We start from the raw sequence: 25118 nt of genomic DNA, 5'->3' as shown, positions 1-25118 counted from the left end.
GGCTCCCCGTGAAACGGAGGTGGTGGAGGGGAGAGGTGGGCGGGCGGGCGGTGGGGGGAGAAGACAGCGGAGCAGCGAAGAGGCTGAAAACGGCAACCGGGACCTCCATCACCGCCACTTCCACCGCCGCTTAGCGCCGACACCGCTGCCGCCCGAGGTGCCCCCCGCCGCCGCCATGGGAAGTCCGCATCAGTCGCTCCAACCGCCGCTTTGTCCGCGGGCCATGTCGTGATCCGCGGGCTCCGCCAGCGGGTTTTCTGTCCGTGATCCCGACCGAGGCGAGGAGGAGGAGGGGGAGGAAGAGGAGGGGGACGAGGAGGGAGGGAGAGCAGGGAAGGGAAGGTGGTGGGGAAGATGTTCGCCTCGGTGGGCCCTCGGGGCGGCCCGCGCCCACCCGTCGCCCCGGCCATCCCGGAGCCGGACCTGAGCCATCTGACGGAGGAGGAGAGGAAGATCATCATGGCTGTGCTGGCTCGGCAGCGGGAGGAGGAGGCGAAGGAGGAGGCCATGTTAAAGTAAGAGAGGGGAGAGAGGTGGTGTGTGTGTGTGTGTGGGTCAGTGTGTAAGCGTGTGTAAGACGGACTGGGCCTGAAGACCAGCCACCTCAGGACTTCTTCTCCACTCCACTGTTTGACCACGCTGTGTGTGTCTGTGTGTGTCTGTGTGTGTCAGTGTGTACCTACTGCAGGTCCCTCCACTCAGCCACTCACTCGGACCAGGTTCTGGTCCTCTCTGGGACTGGGCGAGTTTGTGGCGGGTCGGGGTTAACTTTGCTCAGGAGGAGTGAAGATGAAGATGCCCCATCACACTCCTCTCAGCTGAAACATAACTCGTCTTCCACCAGGTCCGGTGGAGAGCGTCCCGACTCTGCACCTGGTAAAAGTAAAAGCGTCCCTGCTGGCTTTTATCTGTGCAGCAGCATCCATCGGAACAGCTGCTGTTCTCAGCTCAGGGGTGCGGTTGAGCCTTTCCCAGCCTCATGTTCTGTATGTAGGCCAGAGCTCCTGCAACAGACATCACACAGGCTGTCGTAGACCCAGTGGGCCTGTAACGGGGGAAAGGTGCCTGGGTACTGTCATTCTGAATCAGGCGCAACTGACATTCACTGTGTGCATCCACCTCTGCCCCCCCACCACCACCACATACATGCATGCGGGGAAAAACATTCATTTGTCACTGCGATCGCTGCAGAAATCAACCCACATCCACCCCCTTTCCTCCAGGACCAGAAAATGTATGAAGTGGAAATGATGCCTTTCTGTTTTTCTGCACGGAGCTGCGTGCATACATCCGTCGGCAGCTAGAAAGATGAAGCGACCCACCTAAGCGAGGCACTCCTCGAGCTTTACGTCCCTGTTCTATTTTAAGCCCTCTGTGCGGACTGATAGCTCGGCACGGGAACGGAAGATCGATTCATTGCATCTAAAGAAGGAAATGTCCAATATATAACTCCAGCTCTAAGTGGCCATACATCATTTTCAGTGGATTCAGTCATGTGATACTGTAGCGGCTGCGGATGAGGCAGCATGTCAGTACGTACACGTCTTAACCTATATTATCTCCAGCTCCGTTTCCATCACTGTTTGGACGCAGTTTGTCGCCGGAGAGCCGTGTGAGTCTTTACGAGTCTGCACAGGCTGACTAATACATGCACGAAGAGTGTAGTAGCAGCGAGTCCATGCGGGTTGTAATGCCGAGTGAATACACTCCCCAGTTCTGCTGCTCTAAAGTGAATATGATGACTGTGTGTGTGTGCGGAGCTCCCTCTGGGTTGATGTGATGTTAAATAAAGTGGAGATAAACGCTGTCAGTAATTATCAGGAAGTAAACTGTCCGATGATGAGAACGGATTCCACCTGCAGACAGAAAGAGATAAACATCACATTGAAGTACATCCATGTCAACAACGTCAACACAAATTTTATTCATGTAAAGAAGTGCAGGTAATCCTCCTACCTGCTCATGACCAGCTCAGTGGAGGCTTAAAGGAAGTGTGTCAATGATTTTAATTTCACCGAGATGCAGTTTGTGGTGTTTTGTATTCTTCAGACAGGAGGTTCTGTTTACGCGTTGGTTCATTAAAGGCCCTTCTCTGATCAGGAGATGACACATGATGTGTTTTTACCCACTTTCCCTCTTTTGCGTCAGTGTGTAGAGTAAATGTGATGGCGCCGCTCTCACACACAGAAAAGTAAACTCAGCTGGCAGGTGGAAAAAGGTGCTGAAGGTTACTACAGTTCTGCAGCAGTGAGAGCTTCTTCCCCCTTTTCAATGTAACATGAGAACAGCCAACACTCAACACTGAAGCAGCAGCCTGTCAGGAATGAATGGAAACACTGAATTTCTAGAATGATGTCAAAAAGAGAAATCATGAAATCTGCATCGAAATAACACTGTCTGTGCACATCATCATCAATAACTGACTCTCCAAATCACCTTGCACTTTAGCTGTCTGACTCTTTAATAATAGTGTGATGTGTTGTTTACAGATTAATGCAAGTCAAACAAATTAGCAATTTCATTTTCTCACCATGTAGAAATGAAGAGAAACACAAAAAACATCCTGAAATGTAAACTTGTGAACAGAAATGAAAAGCGTGCATCGAGCACAGATCAGAATAAAGACAGATTCCTGAACGGGGATGTAGAGACCTGACAGCGGAACACGGTTTGTGTCATTGAGGAACTTTTGCCATTTTTAACGTGCCAAAAGGGGTACCCACAGTGTTGACAATAAAAAGACGTGTTCTGTTTGAGACAGAGGGGGCGTTGGCGGGGATTTCTGTCTCGAGCTCCCTCTGTGATCAGCCTGATCAGAGCCCACTCTTCATGTTTATGGATGAGACGCGTTTGAGTCACTGCGAATGTGTCAGCGGACATATTCTGAGGCCCGTCGTCACTGCTGAAGGAGCAGTCTGAGATCAGGTGACACAAAAATCTGAACCCAGACTGAAAAACATCAGTCTGGGATAACTGGAGTAGATAATCTCAAAACTTGGACTTAATGAGGCTCAGATTTGAAATGTGGCGTTTACTGACCTGAAAATGCACCACAGTCACAGAAGAAGACTTCAGGCAAGTTACTGGGACAATATTGAACTTTAGAAAGACGTCTGTTGTCGTTCTAAATTGGGACTTTTAGACCAAAAACCTGAAGGGAGATGTTGCACCAACAGTTTTCTTCTTTTGTGTGTTTCAGAGAAGAGAAGCCGATCCAAGCGCGAACGGTGAACCTGGTTGGGCAGAAGAAACCTCCGCAGCAAAACGACGTCCGGTGAGTGGTGACTCTGCTCGATGAAGGGGGGGGGGGTTAGTTCCACGGTGGTGCTAAATGTTTGCTTTTACGTCACTCTGCTGCCACTTCACCCCGCCGGCTCGTGACAGCGTCCGAGAGCTGGCAGGCTGTAGAACGTGTTGCCTCACGGTTTTGTTTTGCTGTGAAGTCTCTTTTACACCTCGGATGAGTCAACAGCATAAAAGACTCAAAAACTGGTTCTGGTTACTATGTTTGAGAGGGACTCAAAGCACCATTATGCAGTTGGTATGAAAATGTAGGTGGGACAACATTTAGATGAAAAGATTTCTGTATTTTTTTCTGACTGACTTCCTGTGAAACACAAACGAAGCTCCGCCTCTGTGATCTGCTGTGAAGATGGACAGGATCAATCTGATAAGTCCAGTCCACATCCTGTTGAGTCAGTAGAGACCTGCTGATGCTGTGGTCCTGGACTCTCAGTGTGCTCCTCCTGTATCTGGACTCTGCCCTGAAATAAAGCCCGTTCTTCTTTTGGGGTTATTGTGTTAATTCATGTAATTCAGAAAACGCAGTTTAATAATAAAGCAGTTTATGGAAACGTCCAGATCTCGTGATACACTGATGGGTGTTTTCAAACTTTTTCAGACTGAGGATGGAAAAAAAGCCGGTTTGATCCACTGATTGTACAGTCGGAGGTTTGATTCCCAACTCCTCCAGTCTGCTTATCTTTGGGAAAGAGCAGGAAATAGTTCTGTATAAACGTGTGTGAACAGTTGATATAAGCATAAAAGAGCTACAAATCAGCACCAACTGATTTGTTGACACTTAAGAAATAATCAGCTCCTTGTTGATAATTTTATGAAAAGCGGCTTCTGAAATGTCACAGTGAAGTGAATCTCTTTGGGTCTTTGATAAAACAAGACTCCTGAAGCGTTCTCCATCAGCTCTGTGAATTTGAAAGATTTTTTGTTTTCTTGACTAAACAACGAATCGATCGGCTGAGAAAGTCTTCGACAATGAAAATAACCGTTAGCTGCAGCTCCACATATAAATGTTTGGGACTGACAGTTGTTGGGGAACGAGCTGCCGGAGCTTTATTTTGCAGTTGGATGAGCTCCAGTTGAATCATTAGCTACATCAAAACAGGATTGGTAAAAAGTCACACGACTGTGTGCAGTCTTCAGGGGAAAGACGTCCCCAACAGCTCGGCAGACATTTGATTGATTTACTTTGTTACCAATGAAATAAATCTCAACAGATACGTTCGACCCACAACAGTAAGATAATGCCGTCTTGATGTCGTCAAAGAGGCTCTTACTGACTTTCAGCCTCAGCGATGATAACTTTACTAACCAACGTTGTGGTTTAGAGGTTAGCTTTCACGGGAAGGACGCTCCAATTATCGAGAATGGGAGGCTTGATGTGTTTGTCGGGAATTCTTTAAATGGCTCAGCTCAGCCATCATCCTTTCTTCACAGCTGCGTCTGCGTCAAAGCCAGTTATTTGATTAGTACGTGTTCATATACATCGAATCGCCAACACGAGCTGAAACAGACTTGGTTGTTCCCGCTCTTTGATGTCATGCGAGCGCCTCCGTCCTGCTGCCTTATTTGAGTACTGACGCGTGAGTTTGTGTGCGTTTCTCTCGGCCGTTGTGTCTTTTTTTCTGCCACACAATGATCAAAGGATGGAGCCTGTTAATGTTCTGTCTCTATATGAGTCTGTTGGAGTGTGTTTAGGTTGGATCAGGGAGCGAGGTGGGATTACGGAGTAAGCCAGCTGGAGTACATCTTATTCTCAGGGGAATCCCACTACATGGCCCCCATTCATAACACACAATCTGTGTCCCATTCCCGTCAGTGTTCCCACATTATTCTCCACATTCCTGTCGGACTTCCCTCTGAACCAGAGCAGAGATATCAGCTCCAAACTACGAGGACTGTGTGGTGGAGGGGCCTTTAACTTTATTGCCTATTATGACTTGATGTATTTGGTGGCATCTTCTTCTTTCATAATGGAGCTATTAAATGAAGCTTTGGAGGATCACCGACTCCTCTGTTCTTACTGGAGCTCCAGAGAGAAGCCTGATAGAGGAGATGTAAAGCTTTTGGTTTTTAAAACCACAAATTTAGCTTCTTGTGGGTATAAATGCTGAGCAGCAAAAGCTGAATCATGAACCTTTAAAGTAAAGCATGGGCCTTTAAAACAAGGACTGGCCTCGGGCTCTGATCCTTCTCAGTGAACTTCAGAGATGTTCAGGAAAATGTATGCAAAACAACAGCACCAACACACTGTGCTGTGTGAAATGTAGTTAAATATTATCTGCTACACATGTAGCTCAGGGAATCCCTCCCTGGCAGACATCAGCTGCTCATTGTGTATCAAGGCATGATGTTTATTCGCAGAAATATTGTAACGTTTGTAGGAAATGAAGTGGGCGCAGGAATCTGCCTGCTGATGGTCAGTTCCTGCCAAACGCTTGTCAGGTGGATCGGCTCAGCAGAGACAAAACAGACTGTTGATTGAGCTGCTGGCAGTTTGAAAGCAGCGGATGAGAAAACGCTTTAAACTTGACGACATCGGACAGCTGACTCCATCTGCAGGCGCTTTCACATTTTCAGGAAGCTCGGGACGTGGAGAAGTTTCCTGTGAGGGAACGAGCGATCCTTCCACTGTAGTTCAGGCCGTGCTGGTTTTAATCAGAGTAAATATAATAACAGACTCTCTGCAGTGGGAACTTATCAAACAGCAAAAAGCCAGTTTTTACTTATGTAGGATGTGCCCCCCTCCCTGGGTCTGCTCTGCCGTAGATGTTTACACTCCACATCGCTGAACGGGATTGGCCAGGTGTCCCCTGACAGCGGGGGAACCATGGCGATGGCCCAGCAGCCACGTAGTAACCTCAGTGAGCTCTGAGATTGGCGAGGAGTCATGTCCTCACTTCCTTTAGGAATTGGCTGTTATCCTGGTCTTCCCATGAGTCTCTGCTCCGGTGGGGCCGGGGGGGAAACTCAACACACTCTCAGTTACATTTCTGTGTTAGAGAGAGTTCCTTTTTCACAGGAAACGGCTGCCATTGTACGACCAGACCAGGTTTTATAGCGTTAAAGAAAATACGTGGAATGTCGAACCAATCAAAGAGCACCACGGTCAGATTTACAGGTCACATTTCACGCTTCCAAAATCCAGACCGTGAGCATCTCTCTGTGGGCTTTGATGCTTTCACTGGTTTAATATAAAACCTAGACCTGATTTAGGATCAAGGACCACATGGAGATTTACCTTTAGACTATATGGACCTTTAATGTCACATAGTGTCTTCTCAAACATTTCATTTTAAGGACAGATAAATCCTATTTAGGAGAGAAAACAAATATGACATTTTATCTTTGACTGTAAATATAAAATAAGAAACTTGTCCTGGATGTTTGCACTCAAAGTCAAAAATCCTGGTCTCCTGCTGCCTCCCTGCTTTTTCACGAAGAGCAGTTGGTCTTTTGTGTTTCTTTGTTGTCTTGCTGGGATGAATCTCACACTCTTGGGCAGTCTCTCCTTGAAAGCATTTGTGTTGTTGCACTTGGTTGCAGACATGAAAGCTGATGCAACTTAGTTTTGTTGAGAATGAAAAGGGACAGCTTGAGAGAGAAGCTCAAACCCAACTTCACTTCAACACCCCCACACACCTGCAGTTACTGCGGAAAGTTGTACGATTACTAAATTATCTGTTTCGAAAATCTATTAAACTTCCATCAGAAAGGGGGTTTAAAACACTGGGATTCCTGTGGAGTTGGAGATTATTTCCAATATTTCAGGTTTGTTCATTAACGTCTGAAATATTTGGCTGTGGGCTGAAAGCGTCAGTTTTTTGTCCTGTTGGTCTTTACTGCAGCATTGGTGTCTCTGCATTGGCTACCTGTGTCCTTCAGAATCGATTTTCAGATCTTTTTATTGGTTTATAAAGCTCTTAATGGTCTTAGTCCTACTTATTTATCAGATTTGCTTTTATTGTATGAACACTCTAGAACCCTCAGGTAGCGGCCTTTTAATCATCCCCAAATTTAGAACAAAAACTCACGGTGAGGCTTCATTTCATCACGATGGTCCACGTCTGTGGAACAGCCTGCCTGAAACCTGAGGGCCGCAGAGAAGCAAACTTAAGACCTCCCTTTTTTAGCCGGGCTTTTAATTGAACTTTATCTCTTTATTTATTTTTGTATTTATTATTATTGTATACTTATCTATTCATTTACTTTTATTAATCTGTTTTTCTAGCTGGTGTATTCTTTGATTTTGTTACTTATTTATTTTATCTTATTTTAACTTATTTATTTACGTATTTATTGATTGATTTAAAATTGTGTTCTATTTTGAGTTTTTGTCATGTCTGGTGTTTCCTCAGTTTGCAAATTCTTTTCTTTATGTGTGTGTTTGTGTGTCTTATTGTTTTTATTGTGTGAAGCACTTTGTGTTGCACTCGTTTGTATGAAAAGTGCTATACAAATAAAGTCTGATTGATTGATTGATTGATAGTGTATTGTGTACGATGTCATCGCAACCAGGAAGACGAATGGACTTCAATACAATCTGGACTGGAGCTGCAGCTCCATCATCAGTGTCTGATGGTCTCGGGGGAAAATGGAATCCGTCAGAAGGTTCATTTAAAAGCAGGAAAAGAAGCTGAAGTCTGCGTCTTTATATCAGAGCGCCGTTACGATGGACAGAGCTGCACCTACACATGCACCTTAATTTAGCTGTACTCCACTATCTCACAGCACAAACGCCCACTTCCTGTGGGGCTGAGCGGGATCACACGCCAAAATATTTAGACACTAAAAAACACTCACTACATCCACCGGCAAGTGTGACAGAGGAGGTGCAGATGGTTCATGAGCAGTCAGCATGTTTGTAAAGGGGCTGTGGTGAGTTAAATGCCCTCCCATGACCGCCCCTCCTCCACTTCCTGTCATCTTTCAAGATAAAAGTGATGACACAAGCCACTAATCTTTCACATCATCTATAATCGGACACCAAACAAACGTGGCCTTGTTTTCTCCCCCAATGAGCAGCGTTTGGACGTCTGCAGCATCCGACCAACATGCCAGCGGGGCGCGATGATTCAAAAACACTGAACCGTTTCCTGACGCACACACACACACACGTACCACAAAAAATTACAAATGGACAACAACTATTTTGTAGTTTTTACAGCAAATGTCTGGATTTAAATTATACAAACTGGCAACTCAAATGAGATTCCTGTGAAGGAATCTTCTCACATCCACTTTAAGATATATATATGTGTGTGTGTGTGTGTTTTTCTGTGGTGGGGGGGTGCATGACAGTGTGTGAACATGCACTATGTGTGGAGGAGTGTTTGTGCGTGTGTGCATGCTGTGTGTCTGTGCGTATACATGCGGCCCGGCTGTGTTTGGCGTTGCCAGGCCATATGGAGCGCTGTCTGGGGAGCACACTACCCACTTAGCTCTGCTGTTGGCTCTGGTGCTCTCTCCATCTGTCCCTCCTCTCTCTCTCTCTCTCTCCTCATCCCAACCTCGCTCTGTCTTCTTTCCTTATACATTTATCTTTTGTTCTGTGGTTTCTTGCAGCTCAGTCTCTCTGTCACTTTCCTGCTCCCAAAATTATTCCTCTCTAAGTATTTGTGTGATTACAACTGTGTGCGCTTGTATGTTTGGTGTCTACGTTTGAGGAATGAGGTGCGAGCGTCTCCTCGCTTACATTCTTCCTCTTTGGTGCTAAATGCCGTCAACCCTCAGCGGACAGCAGTGAACACCATGGGGCCTGTGAAAGCATCCCTGTGGGGTCCAAGCGGTCGTGGGTCCTCTGATATAAAGTCCATGTTGGGGTTCTAGAACCAATAATCAATGAAATGCCCTGTGGTGGGTCAAGGCGGGGAGGGGGGCCGTGGACTTCCTGTGGTAAATCAGAGCATGCTTTGAGCCACCAGTCCTGGAAAAGTATATAATTGTATTTAATCTGAATGGATTTTCCTGAAATGTCAGAGCTTATTATTTATACAGTAGTTCATTTGAAAAGAGGATTTCTACAGCATCATACATGCAGTGGCACATCATCTGCTCATTAACATTTACCTGAAGTGCACTGGGATCAATTATAAAGGGATTATAAGATCTGAGCTCGTGGTGCTGAGAATCTTACTGTACTGAGACGCACTGATGACAACCGGGACGATAAAACTATGAATTAACAAGAGACTTTAGGGCAAAAGATCCAAAGACGGCTGCCGGGGCGTTATGAAACGATTTGGCTAACGCTACACTTCTGCCTCAGCATGTGACAAATAAAACTCAGTGTCGCTTATTCCTATACCATAAAATATAAGATTATAATGATCATATTTACATATTCTCTTACATTATTAACCACCTACACACTGACAAACTTTAATGATACATTTCACTTGTCTTTCTTCTTCAATGCCATCCTCTCAAAACTGAAAGGGAACGAGAGGGAGTGGGTAAGGAAAGGATGGGTGGATGGGGGGGAGTGTCCTAGCAGCTCAGCATGGCGAGCCCTCTGACGGAAGTGAGGAGGGGGGGGGGGGGGGGGGGGGGGGTTGGATGGAGGGGGAACAGAGCTTGGCAGAGACAGAGAAAACCAGAGTGAGAGATTCTTGTGTCCCTGCTGCCATATGGTGAACAGCCAGGACGCACTTTATCCGTCACATGTAACTCATTCAGAGGCCAATAGTGTCATTAAAGGTCCATATTCTAACTTCTCCAGGCTCTGAGCTGCTTTTCTACTTTCAGCTCAGCACAGAAACTGAAACCTTTCAAGGTCAGATGACGGATCTGTGTGGACCTTCAACATCCACATTTAGACTTCAGTCTAAGTGCATTAATAATGATTTAATGTTTCTTTCATGTTGGCAACTTATGATCTAGAAACTGGTGCTCATAATGACCAACGATGAGGCTATATTTCACCTTTACCAGAAAATAGTGGTTCCCATTCCTAACCCTATTATACTATTTCAATTATATTTGGATTAATTGTGCAGCTCTTATCAAACAACAAGGTGCTGCTCCTCACAGGAGGCGACTGTAACTCCGTCCTGTATCCTGATGATTTGACCGATCTGAGCGACTGAAGCCTCTTTGAAGCTTCGCTGCACAGACTGAGGAACCAACACAATGTAGAGTCTCCAGATTTCTATCAGCCTATAAATAAATTATTTTCTGCAAATAATAAGGTGTTGAGGTGAGTGTAGGAGGATCTCTTTTGCATGCAAACACACACACACAAAACCTATTTCTAACTCTGGCATGCATTTTTCTTTCCATTCAATTTCACAAATAGCATGAGGAGGAGGAAACATTTTAATACTCATCTATTACAGACACCGAATGAGATCCAATCAATCTTGTAGATGAGTCCTGTACAGTGTGTGCGTGTAGACTAGATTAAAGACAGTTGTGGGGAGGAGCAGAGGATGCTGGGAGGGAAACAGGTTAAAGAAACAGTTGGACAGAACAGAAACTTTGACTTTGTTGAAGTTAAAGTTGGACCAAAGTTTTTCCTTTAAACGTTTCACAGTAGTGCTGAGTAACAAGAGACTGGAGTTACTTTAAAGTAAGCGTTGCAGGGCGAACGAACCGGAGCTCTTAATTTCCAAATGGCTGCGAGGTGATTTTCTCTGACACTGACTCATTGTTATTTGATTCATGTCTGCCTGCTTTTTGAATATCGATCCAGGAACTGGAGGAGTGACTCATACTCGGCCATAGAGGCCTGAGTCACTACAGGAAGAGCCGAAGCTGGCACCCAATCCCAACCTGATGCCGTCCCGCTTTATGAAAGCCCAGGAGCTCAGCGAGGGCAGTGCCAGCGTTTGGCTGAGCAGCGGGAATGACGCTCAAGGACTGAAAGACTCAGCTATTTAATCTGTCTTATTTTTGGACACATTGAGCAAGAGGCCTCAAACTTTTAGGAGTTTCTTCTCTGAAACTTTTAGCTTTGATTGAAAATCCAGGCTCCTGCTTCACAAAAACCATTTTGGGAAGCGATTTAGGGGAGTGAAAGGAAACTGTGCTTGCAGAAATAACTGGGAATCATTTTCAAGAGGTGAGAATAATAGGTGAGACTGATAACAAACTCATTTATTAAAAGTGAATTTGTGCAGAGAGTCAGTGAAAGTGTCTACGTGGACATTTGGACACAAGGGCTCTAAAGGAAGAAGCATCTCTGTTGACTTTCTTTCTTTAGCTTAATGTTGATAGATACAGAGTGGCATCATGGGAGTCGTTGTCTTCTCCTGATAAAACAAACAAACAAACAAACAAACAAACAAAAAAATCCCAACAGGGTTCAGCAGTTCTTTCTATGCTCTTATTTTATTTTTTCTTTAGAATAAAGGAATTAGAATTTTCACCAGTTTGACGCAGATTTTTTCAATGAAATGTCACAAAAAGGAAAGATAACTACATTTTTATCTGTAAAATCCTGATTGATTTGTGTGGAATAACACTGACAAAAAAACTATTTTCTCAGAACTGAATGAGGAGTTTGTATTTTGTGTCTCTAATCGAATGTATTTTTTGATTCTCTCCAGCGTTATATAATGCTGATTCCTGCTGTGAGTCACAGACTATTCATTTAAAATATCTATACATGCATCCACACAGAGGCACACAGTTTGTTTTCTAGTTGTTTTAGAGTAAAGGCGTTGAATGTTTTGACGGTAGAAGTGGGTTATTATTGTGCGTCTAAGTCTTTTGCACTCACTTTGCTTTAACCTTGTGTGTTTCTACATTTGAATATGGATATTTTGCAGCATTTTCTTAATGAGCTTGGTATCTGAACGTTTCTCTCTGATCTTGTTGGCTCCCTCTCTGCCTCCTTCCTGTCCTGTTCTCATAAAGATCTCCTGACTCTTGAAATATATATTCATTTTTCTTTTTCACCACTGATATAGGAGCTGAGGCTGGTTGGTGGCAGATGGGTGGGAACATGCTTTGATATTTTTCCTACTCCTGTACTTATTGTTTGCTTCTCCTGTTCAGCCACAAAACAAGGAAAAAGCTAAACTTTTTGCTGCCAATTAAGTTACTATTGAGTGAGGAGAAACAACACACAGTCGACTGTTGGTTGTTAGTCTGTAGTATAAGATACTGATACTGATTGTTGGGTTCATGTTGTGGATATGATCAATGATATAAGCTTCTAATTTGAAATATTGTTAAGGAGCTTCATCAACAGTAGAAATAACAGCAAAATAATCTTTTTTTTTTTAAACCACAAAAAAAGGAATAGGTGGCACTGAGAGGGAGTGAGGGATAATTGTGTGGTTTTCCCATAGGCTTCAATACAATCTGACCTCTTTTTTCAACCAGTGGAGTCACTCCCTGATGATCAGAAGATATAAAGCAGGTTTCAGGCTCTACAGCATTAATTTGATTTATATAACACCACCCCAGCAGACAGATGCCTGTCAGGTTAGCAGCGTAGTGTGCACATGTTGGCAGTTAAAGCTAAAGTTTTTTCCCCATTGGACAGAACCAGGAAAAGGCCGAGCGACAACAGTAAGAAAATATACAGGAAAACCAAAATTAGAAAGAGGCAGCGAACTCAACGAACCCAATAAGATGATGACAACGAGGACAGAGCGAACGCACTCAGCCCCTCTATGCATTTAATATCGAGTTGTTACATCCAGCCAACGTGGATTTATTAAGTCTAATACCAATAGAAGCTATTTTGGATTAAAGCCACTGATCATCAACAATAATGCCTATGAAATAACACGCAGGACTGCGATAACCATCGTAAAACTAAACTTGACCACCCACAACAACACCCTCAACTGGAATCAGTGGATTCAATTCAATTTAAAGACTTCCAATGAACCACCACTGTCGCATCGATCAACCTCATGATAAACATGTGATCAATCACTCAGGCTCCGTATATCGAGCTCATAGTGAATATTGGTCTGACCGGATCAGGCTGTGAACGGAGCCGGGGGTCGGGACCAACACAGCCGGAGCCCAGGATCAGGAAGTAAAACCTGTGGTGATGCAGCAGCAGGTGACCTCTCTGTAACCTTTGTCTATTGCTCCCAGGAAGTGTGCGTGCAGTTAATGTCATTATCAGCAGCGGGTTCGTATTTGTGTCTTTGTGTTGTTTTGTAAATTCTTTGGTAGGGATTCAAATGAGTGAGTGTGTGTGTGTGTGTGTGGGTGTGCAAGGGCAGGTGTTAACATTTCTAGGGGCAGGTTGTGTTTCACCCATGGGGTCTTTGGAGGGTTTTCTTCTTCATGTCTTTGGAGGAACACATTGTCCCGTACACTCAGAGGAATGATGCTGAGATCCAGATCAAACTGCTGGATCTTGGACATCCTTTTCTTCTCCGGCCTTCACTGCTGCTGGGATTTGTAGTCTTGAGGGGTTGAGCTGATGGGGGAAGAGGCTTTGCCACTAACTCTCAGTCTGTAAGTATTATACTACAACAGAAAATTGTACCCAGTTTTGGAAATACCAGACCGGGCTCTTTAGAGAGTGTTTAATATTTGGGATATATGTCTGTTAATTACCTTATTGGTTCATACGAGTCGTTAGTGGATATTGGGAAGAGTTATATACTGTTTCTATATTGACCTGCATGTGAACTTAAAAAACTTTTATTATCAGAATGAGGGAACTCTGGAGTGTGAGATTGACCGGAGAATCGGGGTAGCTGGTACGGTGCTGTGTTTCCAGAAGGCAAAGCTCTCAATCTACCTGTCAATCTTCATTCCTCCCCTCACCTATGGTCCTGAGCAGTCATGACCGAAAGAACAAGATCGCAGACACAAGCAACCAAAATGGCTGTGGTCTCCCTTAGAGAGAGGGTGAGAAGCTCAGTCATCCAGGAGAGATTCAGGGTAGAGCTGCACCTTTGGAAAGGAGCCAGCTGAGGTGGTTCAGGCATCCGATAAGGATGCCACCAAGGCGTCTCCCTAGGGGAGTGCTCCTGGCACGTCCAACTGGGAGGAGACCTCGGGGCAGACCCAGGACCGGGTGGAGAGATTATATCTCCTCACTGGCCTGGGAGCACCACGGCATCCCCCAGTCAGAGTTAGCCCAGGGTGCCGGGGCTAGAGGAAGTCTGGGGCTCCCGACCTGGCTTCGTAGCGGTTGAAGATGGATGTACTGTTTTATGTTAGAAATGAAATTTATTTAGATTTTCACAATATACATGTAGATTTTCCATGTGTCACTCTCTCCTGGCCTCTCCTCCTCTCCTCTCATCCTTCAGGACACATAAACACGAGCACAAACTGATTGAACAAAGTAGAGTGGCGGAGGTGAGGCCAGCAGATACATATTTTGGAGCCAAGAGTTGCTGCTTTCTCCAAAGAACGGAAGAAGTTTAATCTCATTTATGGAGCATTTCTGGACGGTCTGTCTTCTGTTGGTAGCCAGGGTTGTCTGTGTCAACCTGTTTCAGCTGAGTCTGTATACCGTCACTGTTTTCGTCATCTTTTTTATCAGCTTTACCTGTGAAGCACAGGGAGAGTGTGCCCGTGTGTTTCATGGCCAAATCATGCGGCCATTTGGTCATTTCTGTCCACAAACTCTACTTTTGTTTTGATTCTATGTTTGGGCGAGTCGGAGTTTTGGTCCTGAATCTCGTCATGATTAATGGATTGTTTTTTAGGTTGGGCAGTGAAGTGAGTGAGGGTCACTGAGCTGATATAAAGCTGCTCTGGTCTTATTGACCACCTCAGTACATCCACTCATTCACTCACACAATCATTCTCTATGCATGTTTATAGCCCCCACACACCGTTAATACCACCGGGGTAATTCATAGTGTCTTGCTCAAGGACACTTCGACTTACAGGCTGGATAAGACAGGTATCAAACCACTGTCCAATTAGTGGACCACACAATATGAGTAGAAAATACATTATATATATATATATATATATATATATATATGACATTGGACTTTTGGCATGAGGCTGCCAGACGAGGGCTCTGTGATTCTAACTAATCTGCCTTCCTAAATGAAAGTGAAGATGAGGACCCTGAATGCATTTCCTCTCCTGTGATTCTCAGCCCATCAGTTTGTCCCCTCTTTGGTCTGCTTCCCCTCAATTTGCTCTCTCCTCAATCCCCACAGTGTGAAATCAAATTAATCAACATACTGTAACGCCTTAGGTAAAACCAATACTCTTCCCCTTTATTTCTCATATCGATCTGAAGAGTTTCTTATGCCGGCAAAGCACCCTGAAACAACAGCAGACACAACCAAAACACACAGGGAACAATTATACTGACTCGACTCGATGTAACGACGGTCTCCTTCACTTTCACTTCACCTCTCTGTTTCTTTTATTTATTTTACAATGATTAAATTCTCACTGTTTTGTGCAGTTTTTGTTGCATTGTACAATCTGCTGCAGTCATTTACAATCCATATTCCCAGTGAACCAAGAGAGCAGTTTGGATTCACGTTCATTTGACTGTATATTTATATTTTTAGCTGTCATGAGGTCGACCATCAGTTTGTTTATCTGTCAGCCATCTTGGGGTTTTTTTGTTTAAACCCGTAGAGATTACGAAGGAGGTGTATCTGACCTGCTCCGTACTCTATCCAGAACACAGAACCTCCATGCCAGGAACCGAACCCAGAACCTTCTTGTTGTGGGGAGACAGCACTAAATTTACCCGAAAAAAAAAAACATCGGCGATTTCCGGACACCGGAAATGAAGTATGTAAACAAGCCCGCCACAAGACCGGAAGAGCGGTCTGTTTCAATCTAAAACTAAACAGCAGGAGAAAGGTCGAGGTCTAAAAGGTCTAAGGTCTAAAAATCGAGATGTCCCCCAAAATGAACGCCTTACCTCCCCGTTGTCCCAAACAAAGACGGCGAACATGTAAACATGTTGTCCGTTAGCATACTGTTTTAGCATTAGCATTAGCATTAGCTCCCGGAAGTTAAGAGCCCTGAGCGACTCGGCTGAAAAACACGAAAACGTTGAATATTCACTTCTTACTTTTGTCTTCCGTCCGTCCAGAGGCATCCAGCAGCAGCTGTCCAGCTACAGGGAGACCGTCATCCGGCAGGCCACGGCGGCGACGGGTTCTGCCGGGCACCGGGACGACGCGCCGACCTGCGGCATCTGCCACAAGACCAAGTTCGCGGACGGATGCGGGAAGTTGTGCTCCTACTGCCGGACCAAATTCTGCGGCCGCTGCGGGGGACGCGTGTCCCTGCGGTCCAACACGGTAAGACGGGGCTGTGTCACGGTGCATCCCCCAAAACACGCAGGAACACAGGCATCCACTGCAGCCTCCGTAATGGCTTTTATTAGGACGTGTGCAATATCAGACTGATTCTTCCTGTTTGCATTGTAAATGGATGCTACACCAGAAATGACCTATACATGCTTTTATGGTGAATCTTTTAATACATACATGTGTTGGTTACACAAAAAGGTAAAGTGACCTGGCCCTCAGTACATCTGCTTATTCTTTCAAAATCAATGAATAAGCCTTTTAATTAATACATAAAATAGGAAGTATGTGATACAAGTTGGAACAAGTAAATTAAAAACTAATCTTTTCATTTCTTTAATATTTGAAGCACTTTGAGCTATACTAACCTGTATAAAAAATAAAAATCAATTCGACTTCATGACTATATATCAGTTACAGTTGGTCATATTAACTCCTCTATAAAGTACAAAGTCTGTATGTAAAAATTATGAAACAATTAAACTACAACACAAATAAATGACAAAACAATACAATGCAATGTACAAACCCTATTTTTTAAATTTAATTCTAACTTTAATTTCATAAAACAACACAAGTAGTTTTTCTGTCAGCATAAATTAGCTTCCACATATTAAATGATGTGATCGAATGGTTAAAATCTGTTTGCTGTGCAGCAAACCTTTATAGCACAGAGCTGTAAAAAAACCCAAAACAAACAAGCATAGGTATTGTGTCTAATCCTCAGGTGATGAGCCGTACATGTGTGCGCGTGTTTACATGTCTGTGTAGGATGTTCTGGATGGGTGTACTGTATATTAGAACAGTGTGTGTTCATGTGTCCATCCATGTGTGTGTAGGTGATCTCAGGAAGTATGTGTGTGTGACCCAGGCAGGAGCTGGTAAAGGTTAATTGGGCATTAGACTGAGCTGTGGACAGAGGGGGTGGTCTCCCACCTCGTCTCGGGCTCCCAGGGGTCCGGAGGTGCCCTATACACACACAGCAGGGTGTAGGTGTCTGTATGTGTGTGTTGGTGTTGAGAAATAAGTGACACCCCCTCACACACACACCCAAAGTACACCCTAATTAGTTCCTGGCTTACATGGTGGTTTTTTTTGTTTATGGGTGTGTGTTGGGGGGTGTCAGCTGGAGGCTCCTGGGAGGTGGGCTTCAGTGGGGGGTGCTGGACTTCAGAGTGAAATGGTCTTTGAAAGGTGGATTTTGTTCATGGACTCATTTTGAAGCTGTCTGGTATTTATTGTACTACTTTCATGATCTATTTAAAGGTTGATTGGTGTGATACTTTGGTTATTGATTATTAGAAAATAATCTGACATTGAATAATGACTTAAGTGTATATAAGTGTGATTCGATGAACTTTGGAGCTGCTGGATGGTTAAATCTGGCTATTTCACCCATTGGTCCTTGAGCTGCTGTTTTAAAGCCTCCAGTTTGTAATTTGTCTATTGACAATCTTTTCCCATAGACTTCAGTACAATCTGACTTCTTCTGACACTCAGTGGAGTCTTCACTGATGGGTTTAGATGGGCTGTGTGTGAAATATGTAGTAACTCTTGACTTTAGAGGTTGACTCCCAGTAAAACATGACAGTGGCAGAAATCTATGCTGGACAAAGTTGCATTAATAATAACTCCTCTCAGTGGCAAAGACGGATGATGTTGTCAGTCAAATTCTACTGTTGTTGTACCAGAACAAAATGTCTGGATGGTTTCAAGTACAAAGCAAAGATTTAAATTCTGTCTCCTGCCAACAGTTAACGTTTCATATTTCTGAATGTGAACCTTTTTAGATTAAAACTGACATAAAAGAACTGTGTTGTGTTCCTTCCTGATCATAAACTGCAGTGTAATTCAAATATATACATATATACATATTTAGAATATGATATATGTGTATTGCAGTGTGTTTGTTACAGGGCTGTAGGATCATTGCCATGCTTTCAGATATCATCTTTGCTCAACTTCTCTCTGTCTTTCTTTTCATTATACATGGATGGCTGACTGGGCTGCAGCAGGACAAAGTGGTGAGTGCTGTGCTTCTTTTTTCTTTTCTGAACCAGATAATTCAGCCTGCAACCGTTAAGACAGTCCACCTTAATGGGTTCAGACAGTAAATATGTATGTATGTGTGGCTGCACCTGGTCCATGTCTGTCTCTCTGCTCTTTTCTCTGTCATTATTACTGTAAGTGGTATGGGTTACACCTGTAGCCTTAAAGACCCCATATTGTATACTGCAGTGTTAATATATTTTTATTATTATTTTTCCACATTGTAGTTTCCATATTGGCGGATTTGTTTTATTATTGATCCAATAAAGATATTGTAGATATCAGGTAAACACTCAGAGAAAAAAAATCCTGCTTGGAGCTTGTAGTGTGGCAACCTGCAGAGGATGTAAAAACCCACATGGACAAGCGCAGATTCAGGAGCATGTCATGATATTGAGAACTTTACAGGTTTATGAAGCTCACCATGCTACATTTCTGCTGAATGAGAGACTCTAATCTACTCTCACGGAGTGTGAGAGACAAACTTTTTCAGTCTGGTTTGTTGAATCACAACATATCTAACAATTATCCAGACCTAGTTACTCCTGTGTGATGCATAATTCATATTTTTAAGGTCATGCAGATTATATATCTTTTCTATTGAATGTCTGGACTGTTTGGTCAAATGGTTTTGGACCATTTATTTTTTCTTTCAGAGTATTCTTCATATAGCATTCTCTGAAGACTCGTGTTTTTTGTATTTGCAGTGATTAAGCTCCTATTTTCTCTGAGCTTTTAAACCTTTTGACTTGACCCAATTTAATCTTATTCTGCTATTTTGTCTACATGCTTTTACTTGTATTTTATCTTAATTTATAGAGAACGAAATAAAGAACATTTAAAATACTTAATTGACCTTAACTTCATAATGAGTTCCTTTGATGGAGACACCTAATATCTTATCAAAGGCATGTAAAATGACCAATCTGCCTCTTCAAGAAGGAGCCGTAGAAAGAATGAGTTTTTTTCGAGTTTATCATAGAAACAGTTTGTTTCTGCTGGCTAAGCTCAGTCCTAAAACAAATGCGACATAATTTAACAAAACTAAACCATAAGAACATTTGCTTTTCTAAGTCTTTAGCACTAACCAGATAGCTTATTGTTTATAGTCCGATCCTTAGCTCTGAGACCTGTTTATTCACATCCGTCCATATATGATCATAACAGTATCAGGTCTTATCCTCTCGGCTGCCTGAAGAAAGATCAGAAACCTGGAGCGGATCACTCCAGCTGGCGTGTCCAGGTTGCCGAAAACTCAGATAATATTTTCTGAAACCAACCAGGACACGGAGCTGAATGTAAATTTGTCTGTGATATTCAAAGCTGTCTCAGTTTGAAACAGTCAACAGCAAACATTTGAAGAAGCACATCCCTGTCACTCAGGATAACCCACATTTTTTTAAACATAGATGGATGTTTGGAAAGTTGGATTTTCATCTCAAAGTGTGGACTAAATTAAATCTCAAACTGTCTGAGTGACCAAAGAGTGCTAGACAACAGAACAGACTGGACGGAAGCTGACGACTGGCTAAACTGACATAACAGGAAGGGAGCAGCTTTACTGTGATGCTGAGACTTGTGGTGAATTTGGGAACATCTGGTCAGAATTTGGATACATGAGCGACTTGGAATAGATCACACTGTACATTCAGTAAGAGCAGGGCTTCTTGTCTAATATTTCAATGACACGAAAATGCAAAGTAAATAAATAAATTAACATGACTTAATTTTTTCATAAAACCCAAATTTCTTACATAATAATTAGATTTTTGACCCATCAAGTGTGGCACAGATACACCGATGTGACCATCTCGGCCGCAGTAGTGGACAGACCCGACTGGTTGCCGTACCTGCTGTGTCTCTTGGGTTTGACCGTAAAGACGACTTCATCATCATCAAGTAAGCTGGTGAAAAGATATTTTAGAGAACCATCGGATGTGACGCTGCTGCAGAAGTGTCCCTGGTGTACATGCCTTCAACACCTTCCTCTGCTTGTGCAGTTGTGTTAGGTTTAGAAGTTTACTTGGCCTTGGCCAGCTTCCCACCGGCAGCTGCCAAACAGGCACTTTGATGATACTTGGCCGGGCTCGAACGCTACGGCCGTCCAAGAGTGCTTTGGTGTGCTGTACATAGCGGTCTGACTCGGGACAACAATCACTGGCTCTAAAGAAGAAAGTTTTGGCAGAATGGAGTTCTTATGTAGCACTGACTATATAGCTGGACAGCAGACTGGGGTTGAATTACTGTTTGACATGGATTCATTTAATTACTCTGTCATTGATTAATCTTGCCTGGCACTGCGGTTTAAAAGTGCAAAGTTTCTCTGCTGGTTTTTTCCACTCCACTCAAACTAAACACTCAAAGTTAAGTGAAAGTGTTGGCAATGGTAATTCCGGCTTTCAGTGATAGGCTGTCTGTCAGTGTGTTCTTATGGTCTGCTTTTTAAATTGGACTCTTCTCTCAGGCCACTTCCTGTTAACCCTTTTAAGCCCAAGAAGCGTAGAAGTTTTAGAGCTTTTATTCCTCCTGGTGGTTCTTCCTGTTTTCTAACAGTCTAATTTGTCCTGTGTGAAACTGATGAACGAAGTGAGCTCAGATCTGGATCAGTCTGACTCTCTGATGTGAGCCGTGCTGCGTGTGTTTATCCATCAATTGTCATCCTCCATCTTTGTTTTTTAAATGTATGTATTTATGTATTTGTTGCAGCCAGGAAATGTCTCACAGTTGGACTGATGTGGATTTAGGGTGACATGACCCTTTATTCCACTGAGCTATCTGGTGAGAGCAAACTGTGCCTGTTACAAATGCTGAGGAAGCTTACAGCGGTGTGTCTAAGAAGCGGATTTTAGCTGCAGGTCACCCCCCCCCCGCCACCCTCACTATGACTCACTATTGGAATAAAGACAGGAATATCCCGGAAGTGTTAGGTACAAGCCAAAACAGAGAAGAAACAGCTCACTGAATCATGTTAAATTCACCCATCCATTATCATCTTTACATCCGCTCAGATGCACTTCCTGTCGCCTTGAACACGCCACATGCCTCATGTTGTGTTGCAGCCATGTCTGAACTGGCTGTGGCTAATTGTTTTTTTTAGAAACTGTTCAAGGTGACGCTCGCTCACTGGATTTCATTTTCACAAAGGCTTCACTTCGAACACCAAGAATGAAAATTAGAGGCTCCGTAGCTGCTGCGTGCCCTCTGCCGACACGTTCTGGTGTGTGTGGTGTCTTCATCGTGCTCTTAATGGCTTATGATGAGTTGGTATTCATGCTTTTCACAGAAGGGTTGTGGAAGTAGATGGTTAGAGATTGATAAATAAAAATTTAATAGGCTTAACGACGCATAGTGTGTGGTGCTGGTGTGTTGTGTTAATGATATTCAGGGCTCATTATCTGCAGTGACGGCTGAGCTCCGGTGGAGACACGAGTGTGTGTTGTACCGACGCCAAGTGTTTCTCACAAAAAGGCAATTTTTGAAGTCTTCATTTCTGCTCTCGTGGGAGACTAGAAAAGAGTGTTGTGTGTTACCTTCTCTCCCACTCACACACACACAGACACACACTCTAATTGTAAAGTCCAGGGCTGTATTTCTGTGTCTTTTATGTGGCTCTAACTCCGACTGCTCGGCACTGTTAGATTGCTGTTTTTAGACCAATTCTGATTCTGAATTACTGGCATGGCTGTTTCATCTGCCGGTGTTTTCAGCCCACTGATGCTGTTAACCACTGATATGATGTTGGTTTTATAAATACACTCTATTTTACAGCAGAGCCTTTTCCTGTACAGGATGACACAGAGAGGATCCTGCTCGGGTTGTAACAGTGGATGGAGATGTTTTGTTTATCTCTTTTTATTGAGAATGGTTTTCATATGTCACAACTTTACATCTTTCTTTGACATCTTCCTGTTTCCCTTTCAAACTTAAAGCTGTAATGCACAGCTGAGAGAGGCCTGAGAAAAGAGATATAAAACAACACTGAGAGGGTTTTAATATGCCCTTTAACGGACATAGAGATTTGAAATAAAACAGAGAAGGGTAAAACATAAAAGCTTTAATAATGCATTTACACCAATCATGTTCCACCATGATCTCGTCTATATAATCAGATTAAGCTCTTTCCCTAAGAGAGGCCTGTTGCTTCCCATCTCCATTTCCCATATTTTCTTCCTCCTGCAGGAATCTGCTCTCGCTGACTCAGTATGTTTATTCATCACATGTGTTCACGAATCTCCCCAGCATGTTAATGTAATAGACTTTCCCCTGGGGGGGTGATGGTGGTGGTCATGTTAGGGGGTTCATGAGCTCAGAGAAAAGCCTGCGGCACGCTTGTGTAGTTTTGTGAGGTTATTTTCTTCTCACTGGGTCAACATAGCGGCAGAAGTTGGCACCTTGAGAAGAGAAAACCATCAAATCAAAGCAAAAATACAAGAGGAATAATCCTAAGTATGTGGCTGATACTTCTGCAAATGTATATGTATCGATCTGAGCCTACGAGGAATTATGGCCTTGTGCTGCTTTGTGTCAGGCCGCAGCGCTGTAGAAAAGCCTGAGCGATGTGTCATCTGCTGTTAACGCCACAGCGCCTCATGATTACTATTGATCGCCAGTCTCGCTAGCTGCGTCCCTCTCCACGTCCGTCTCTCATTGACTGGTCTTAAGGGGTCCATCTCTCTCCTGGTTGTTGTTCACACTCACACACACAGACACACACAGACATTCACAAAAGGCCTGTACCTGAACACAAATTCACCTTTGTCGGTCTACATGATTACAGTGAGCTATCCGTCCTGCTGGACCGAGAGCTGGACCAGGGCCTGTATCTGGTACCAATGAGGCAGAGTCAGATCACAATTCATCAACAGGCAGGTGGTGGGGTGTGTGTCGAACACAGACTGGTAAATGTTAGTTTGAGACGCATCATCAGCGATCAAATCAACAGAGATGCTGTTATTGAAATTTGTGATACAATTTCAGGTGAAATGATGGTGATTTTTATATATTTTCCTTTTTGTTCTTATTGGAAAGAAAAAATAAAAATGATCTTTTTGTAGCACCACAACACTTAAAGTACGATGAATGCACAACAATGTTGTGGCCCTTTTTCCCTGGAATATTTGAATATTGTGATTTTTAATCCCTTTTAAAAAATATAAATAGATCAGTACAGAGATTACAACAGTTTATGCACGAGGCTGCAAACTTTTTATTTCTGCTGTTAAGTTGAACATTTTAACAGGATGTGTTTGGACTGAATCAGGGTTGAAGGGGTTCGAGTTCAGGAGAGTTAAATAAGTATGTGTGAATCTTTTTAAAAAGTTGTGTATTTGACAAGTTTTTACCAAAAATTCTCACAAGCTCGCTGCATGTCTCAGTTACTGTCAAGATCTTTAAACCGTTAACAAAATTACCATCTGTATTACTCTGTAATGCACAGCAGTCAACAACTGGATAAACGTCCAGTGTTAAAAGTTTACACACACACACACACACACACACACACACACACACACACACACACACACACACACACACACACACACACACACACACACACACCTCAGACCTCAGACCTCAGACTCTCACTTGCTCACCACGTGTTTGCTAACTGGAGACATTTAGTGGGGAAAAATGGAAGTGCAGCATCATGAGTCCCCTCCACTGCTACAAGTGTGTGTGTGTGTGTGTGTGTGTGTGTGTTTAAATACCCTTGTATTAAAGATTTATTTGTGTGTTGCCCTCTCATTGACCTGATGATGTTACATGTGTGTGTTTTTGTAAAACATCTGGCCTCACCTGCCCTTCTGACACGGAGCCAAAATAATTAATTATAACAATATTGATCAACTATTTAATATCATTGTGTGTGTGTCTGTGTGTGTGTGTGTGTGTGTGGGGGGGGGGGGGGGGGGGGGTTGTGCGGTGCTGATGTAGGACCTCATTAGCTGCTGTAGACACAAATTTCCTTTGTGACAGAGTTTCATCATTTAAGTGCGATTTATTGACACCCTCGGTCTCTGCGCTTCCTCGCACGCTGCCTTTCCCATAAGTCAAGCTGTCATTGGCTGATGCTACTTCCTTACAGTGATTGGATGGATCCTTCTGTATATCCTGAACCGTTCACAGCTCATTTCATTGAGCTCTGAGAAACCAAACATGTGACCTCTGAGACAAATCTGAGTCACAGTTTCACCTCATGAGATCTGATGGTCAAAACACAAAGTGCCTCAGCTTCACCTCCTCGACCAGGTCAAGTCTACGGAGGGTCTAGTTTCTCTTTATCTGGCAGTTGGTTCCTTTCAAAGAAACGGTTTTATTTTGAGGGTTGTGTTATTGTGTTATGGGACTTGGCGAAGCTTTTCTGTTCCTCGAATGCATCACAGGCCTCCATCATCCTGGTTCTTTTGAAGGATCGGTTCACAAAAATGAAAAAAATAACGCTCCAAACTATTTGCTCTGTCAGACCTATCTGTGAGAATTTGTGTCAATCTGTGCACTGCAGGTGAAAATGTGAACAGTGAGTACTGGGAATTGTCTCACACTGTGCTG

The 25118-nt window shown here is 43.5% G+C and overlaps 1 protein-coding gene across 2 annotated transcripts in view; it reads left to right on the top strand.

Moving 5' to 3' along the window:
- Window positions 1-354: 354 nt before the first annotated feature.
- LOC115055522 (regulating synaptic membrane exocytosis protein 1-like) overlaps window positions 355-25118 on the top strand; it is a 55046-nt gene continuing 30282 nt past the window's right edge. For both annotated transcript variants that reach the window (XM_029521395.1, XM_029521394.1), the window contains exons 1-4: window positions 355-515; window positions 3200-3274; window positions 16301-16511; window positions 18533-18544. In XM_029521395.1, coding sequence (XP_029377255.1) covers window positions 355-515; window positions 3200-3274; window positions 16301-16511; window positions 18533-18544 — 459 coding nt within the window. The remainder of the gene's footprint in view (window positions 516-3199; window positions 3275-16300; window positions 16512-18532; window positions 18545-25118) is intronic.

Source organism: Echeneis naucrates, chromosome 15 (assembly GCF_900963305.1).
Source record: "Echeneis naucrates chromosome 15, fEcheNa1.1, whole genome shotgun sequence".
NCBI lineage: Eukaryota > Metazoa > Chordata > Actinopteri > Carangiformes > Echeneidae > Echeneis > Echeneis naucrates.
Note: the sequence above shows the minus strand (reverse complement) of the source record. Positions and strands in the feature narration are given on the sequence as shown.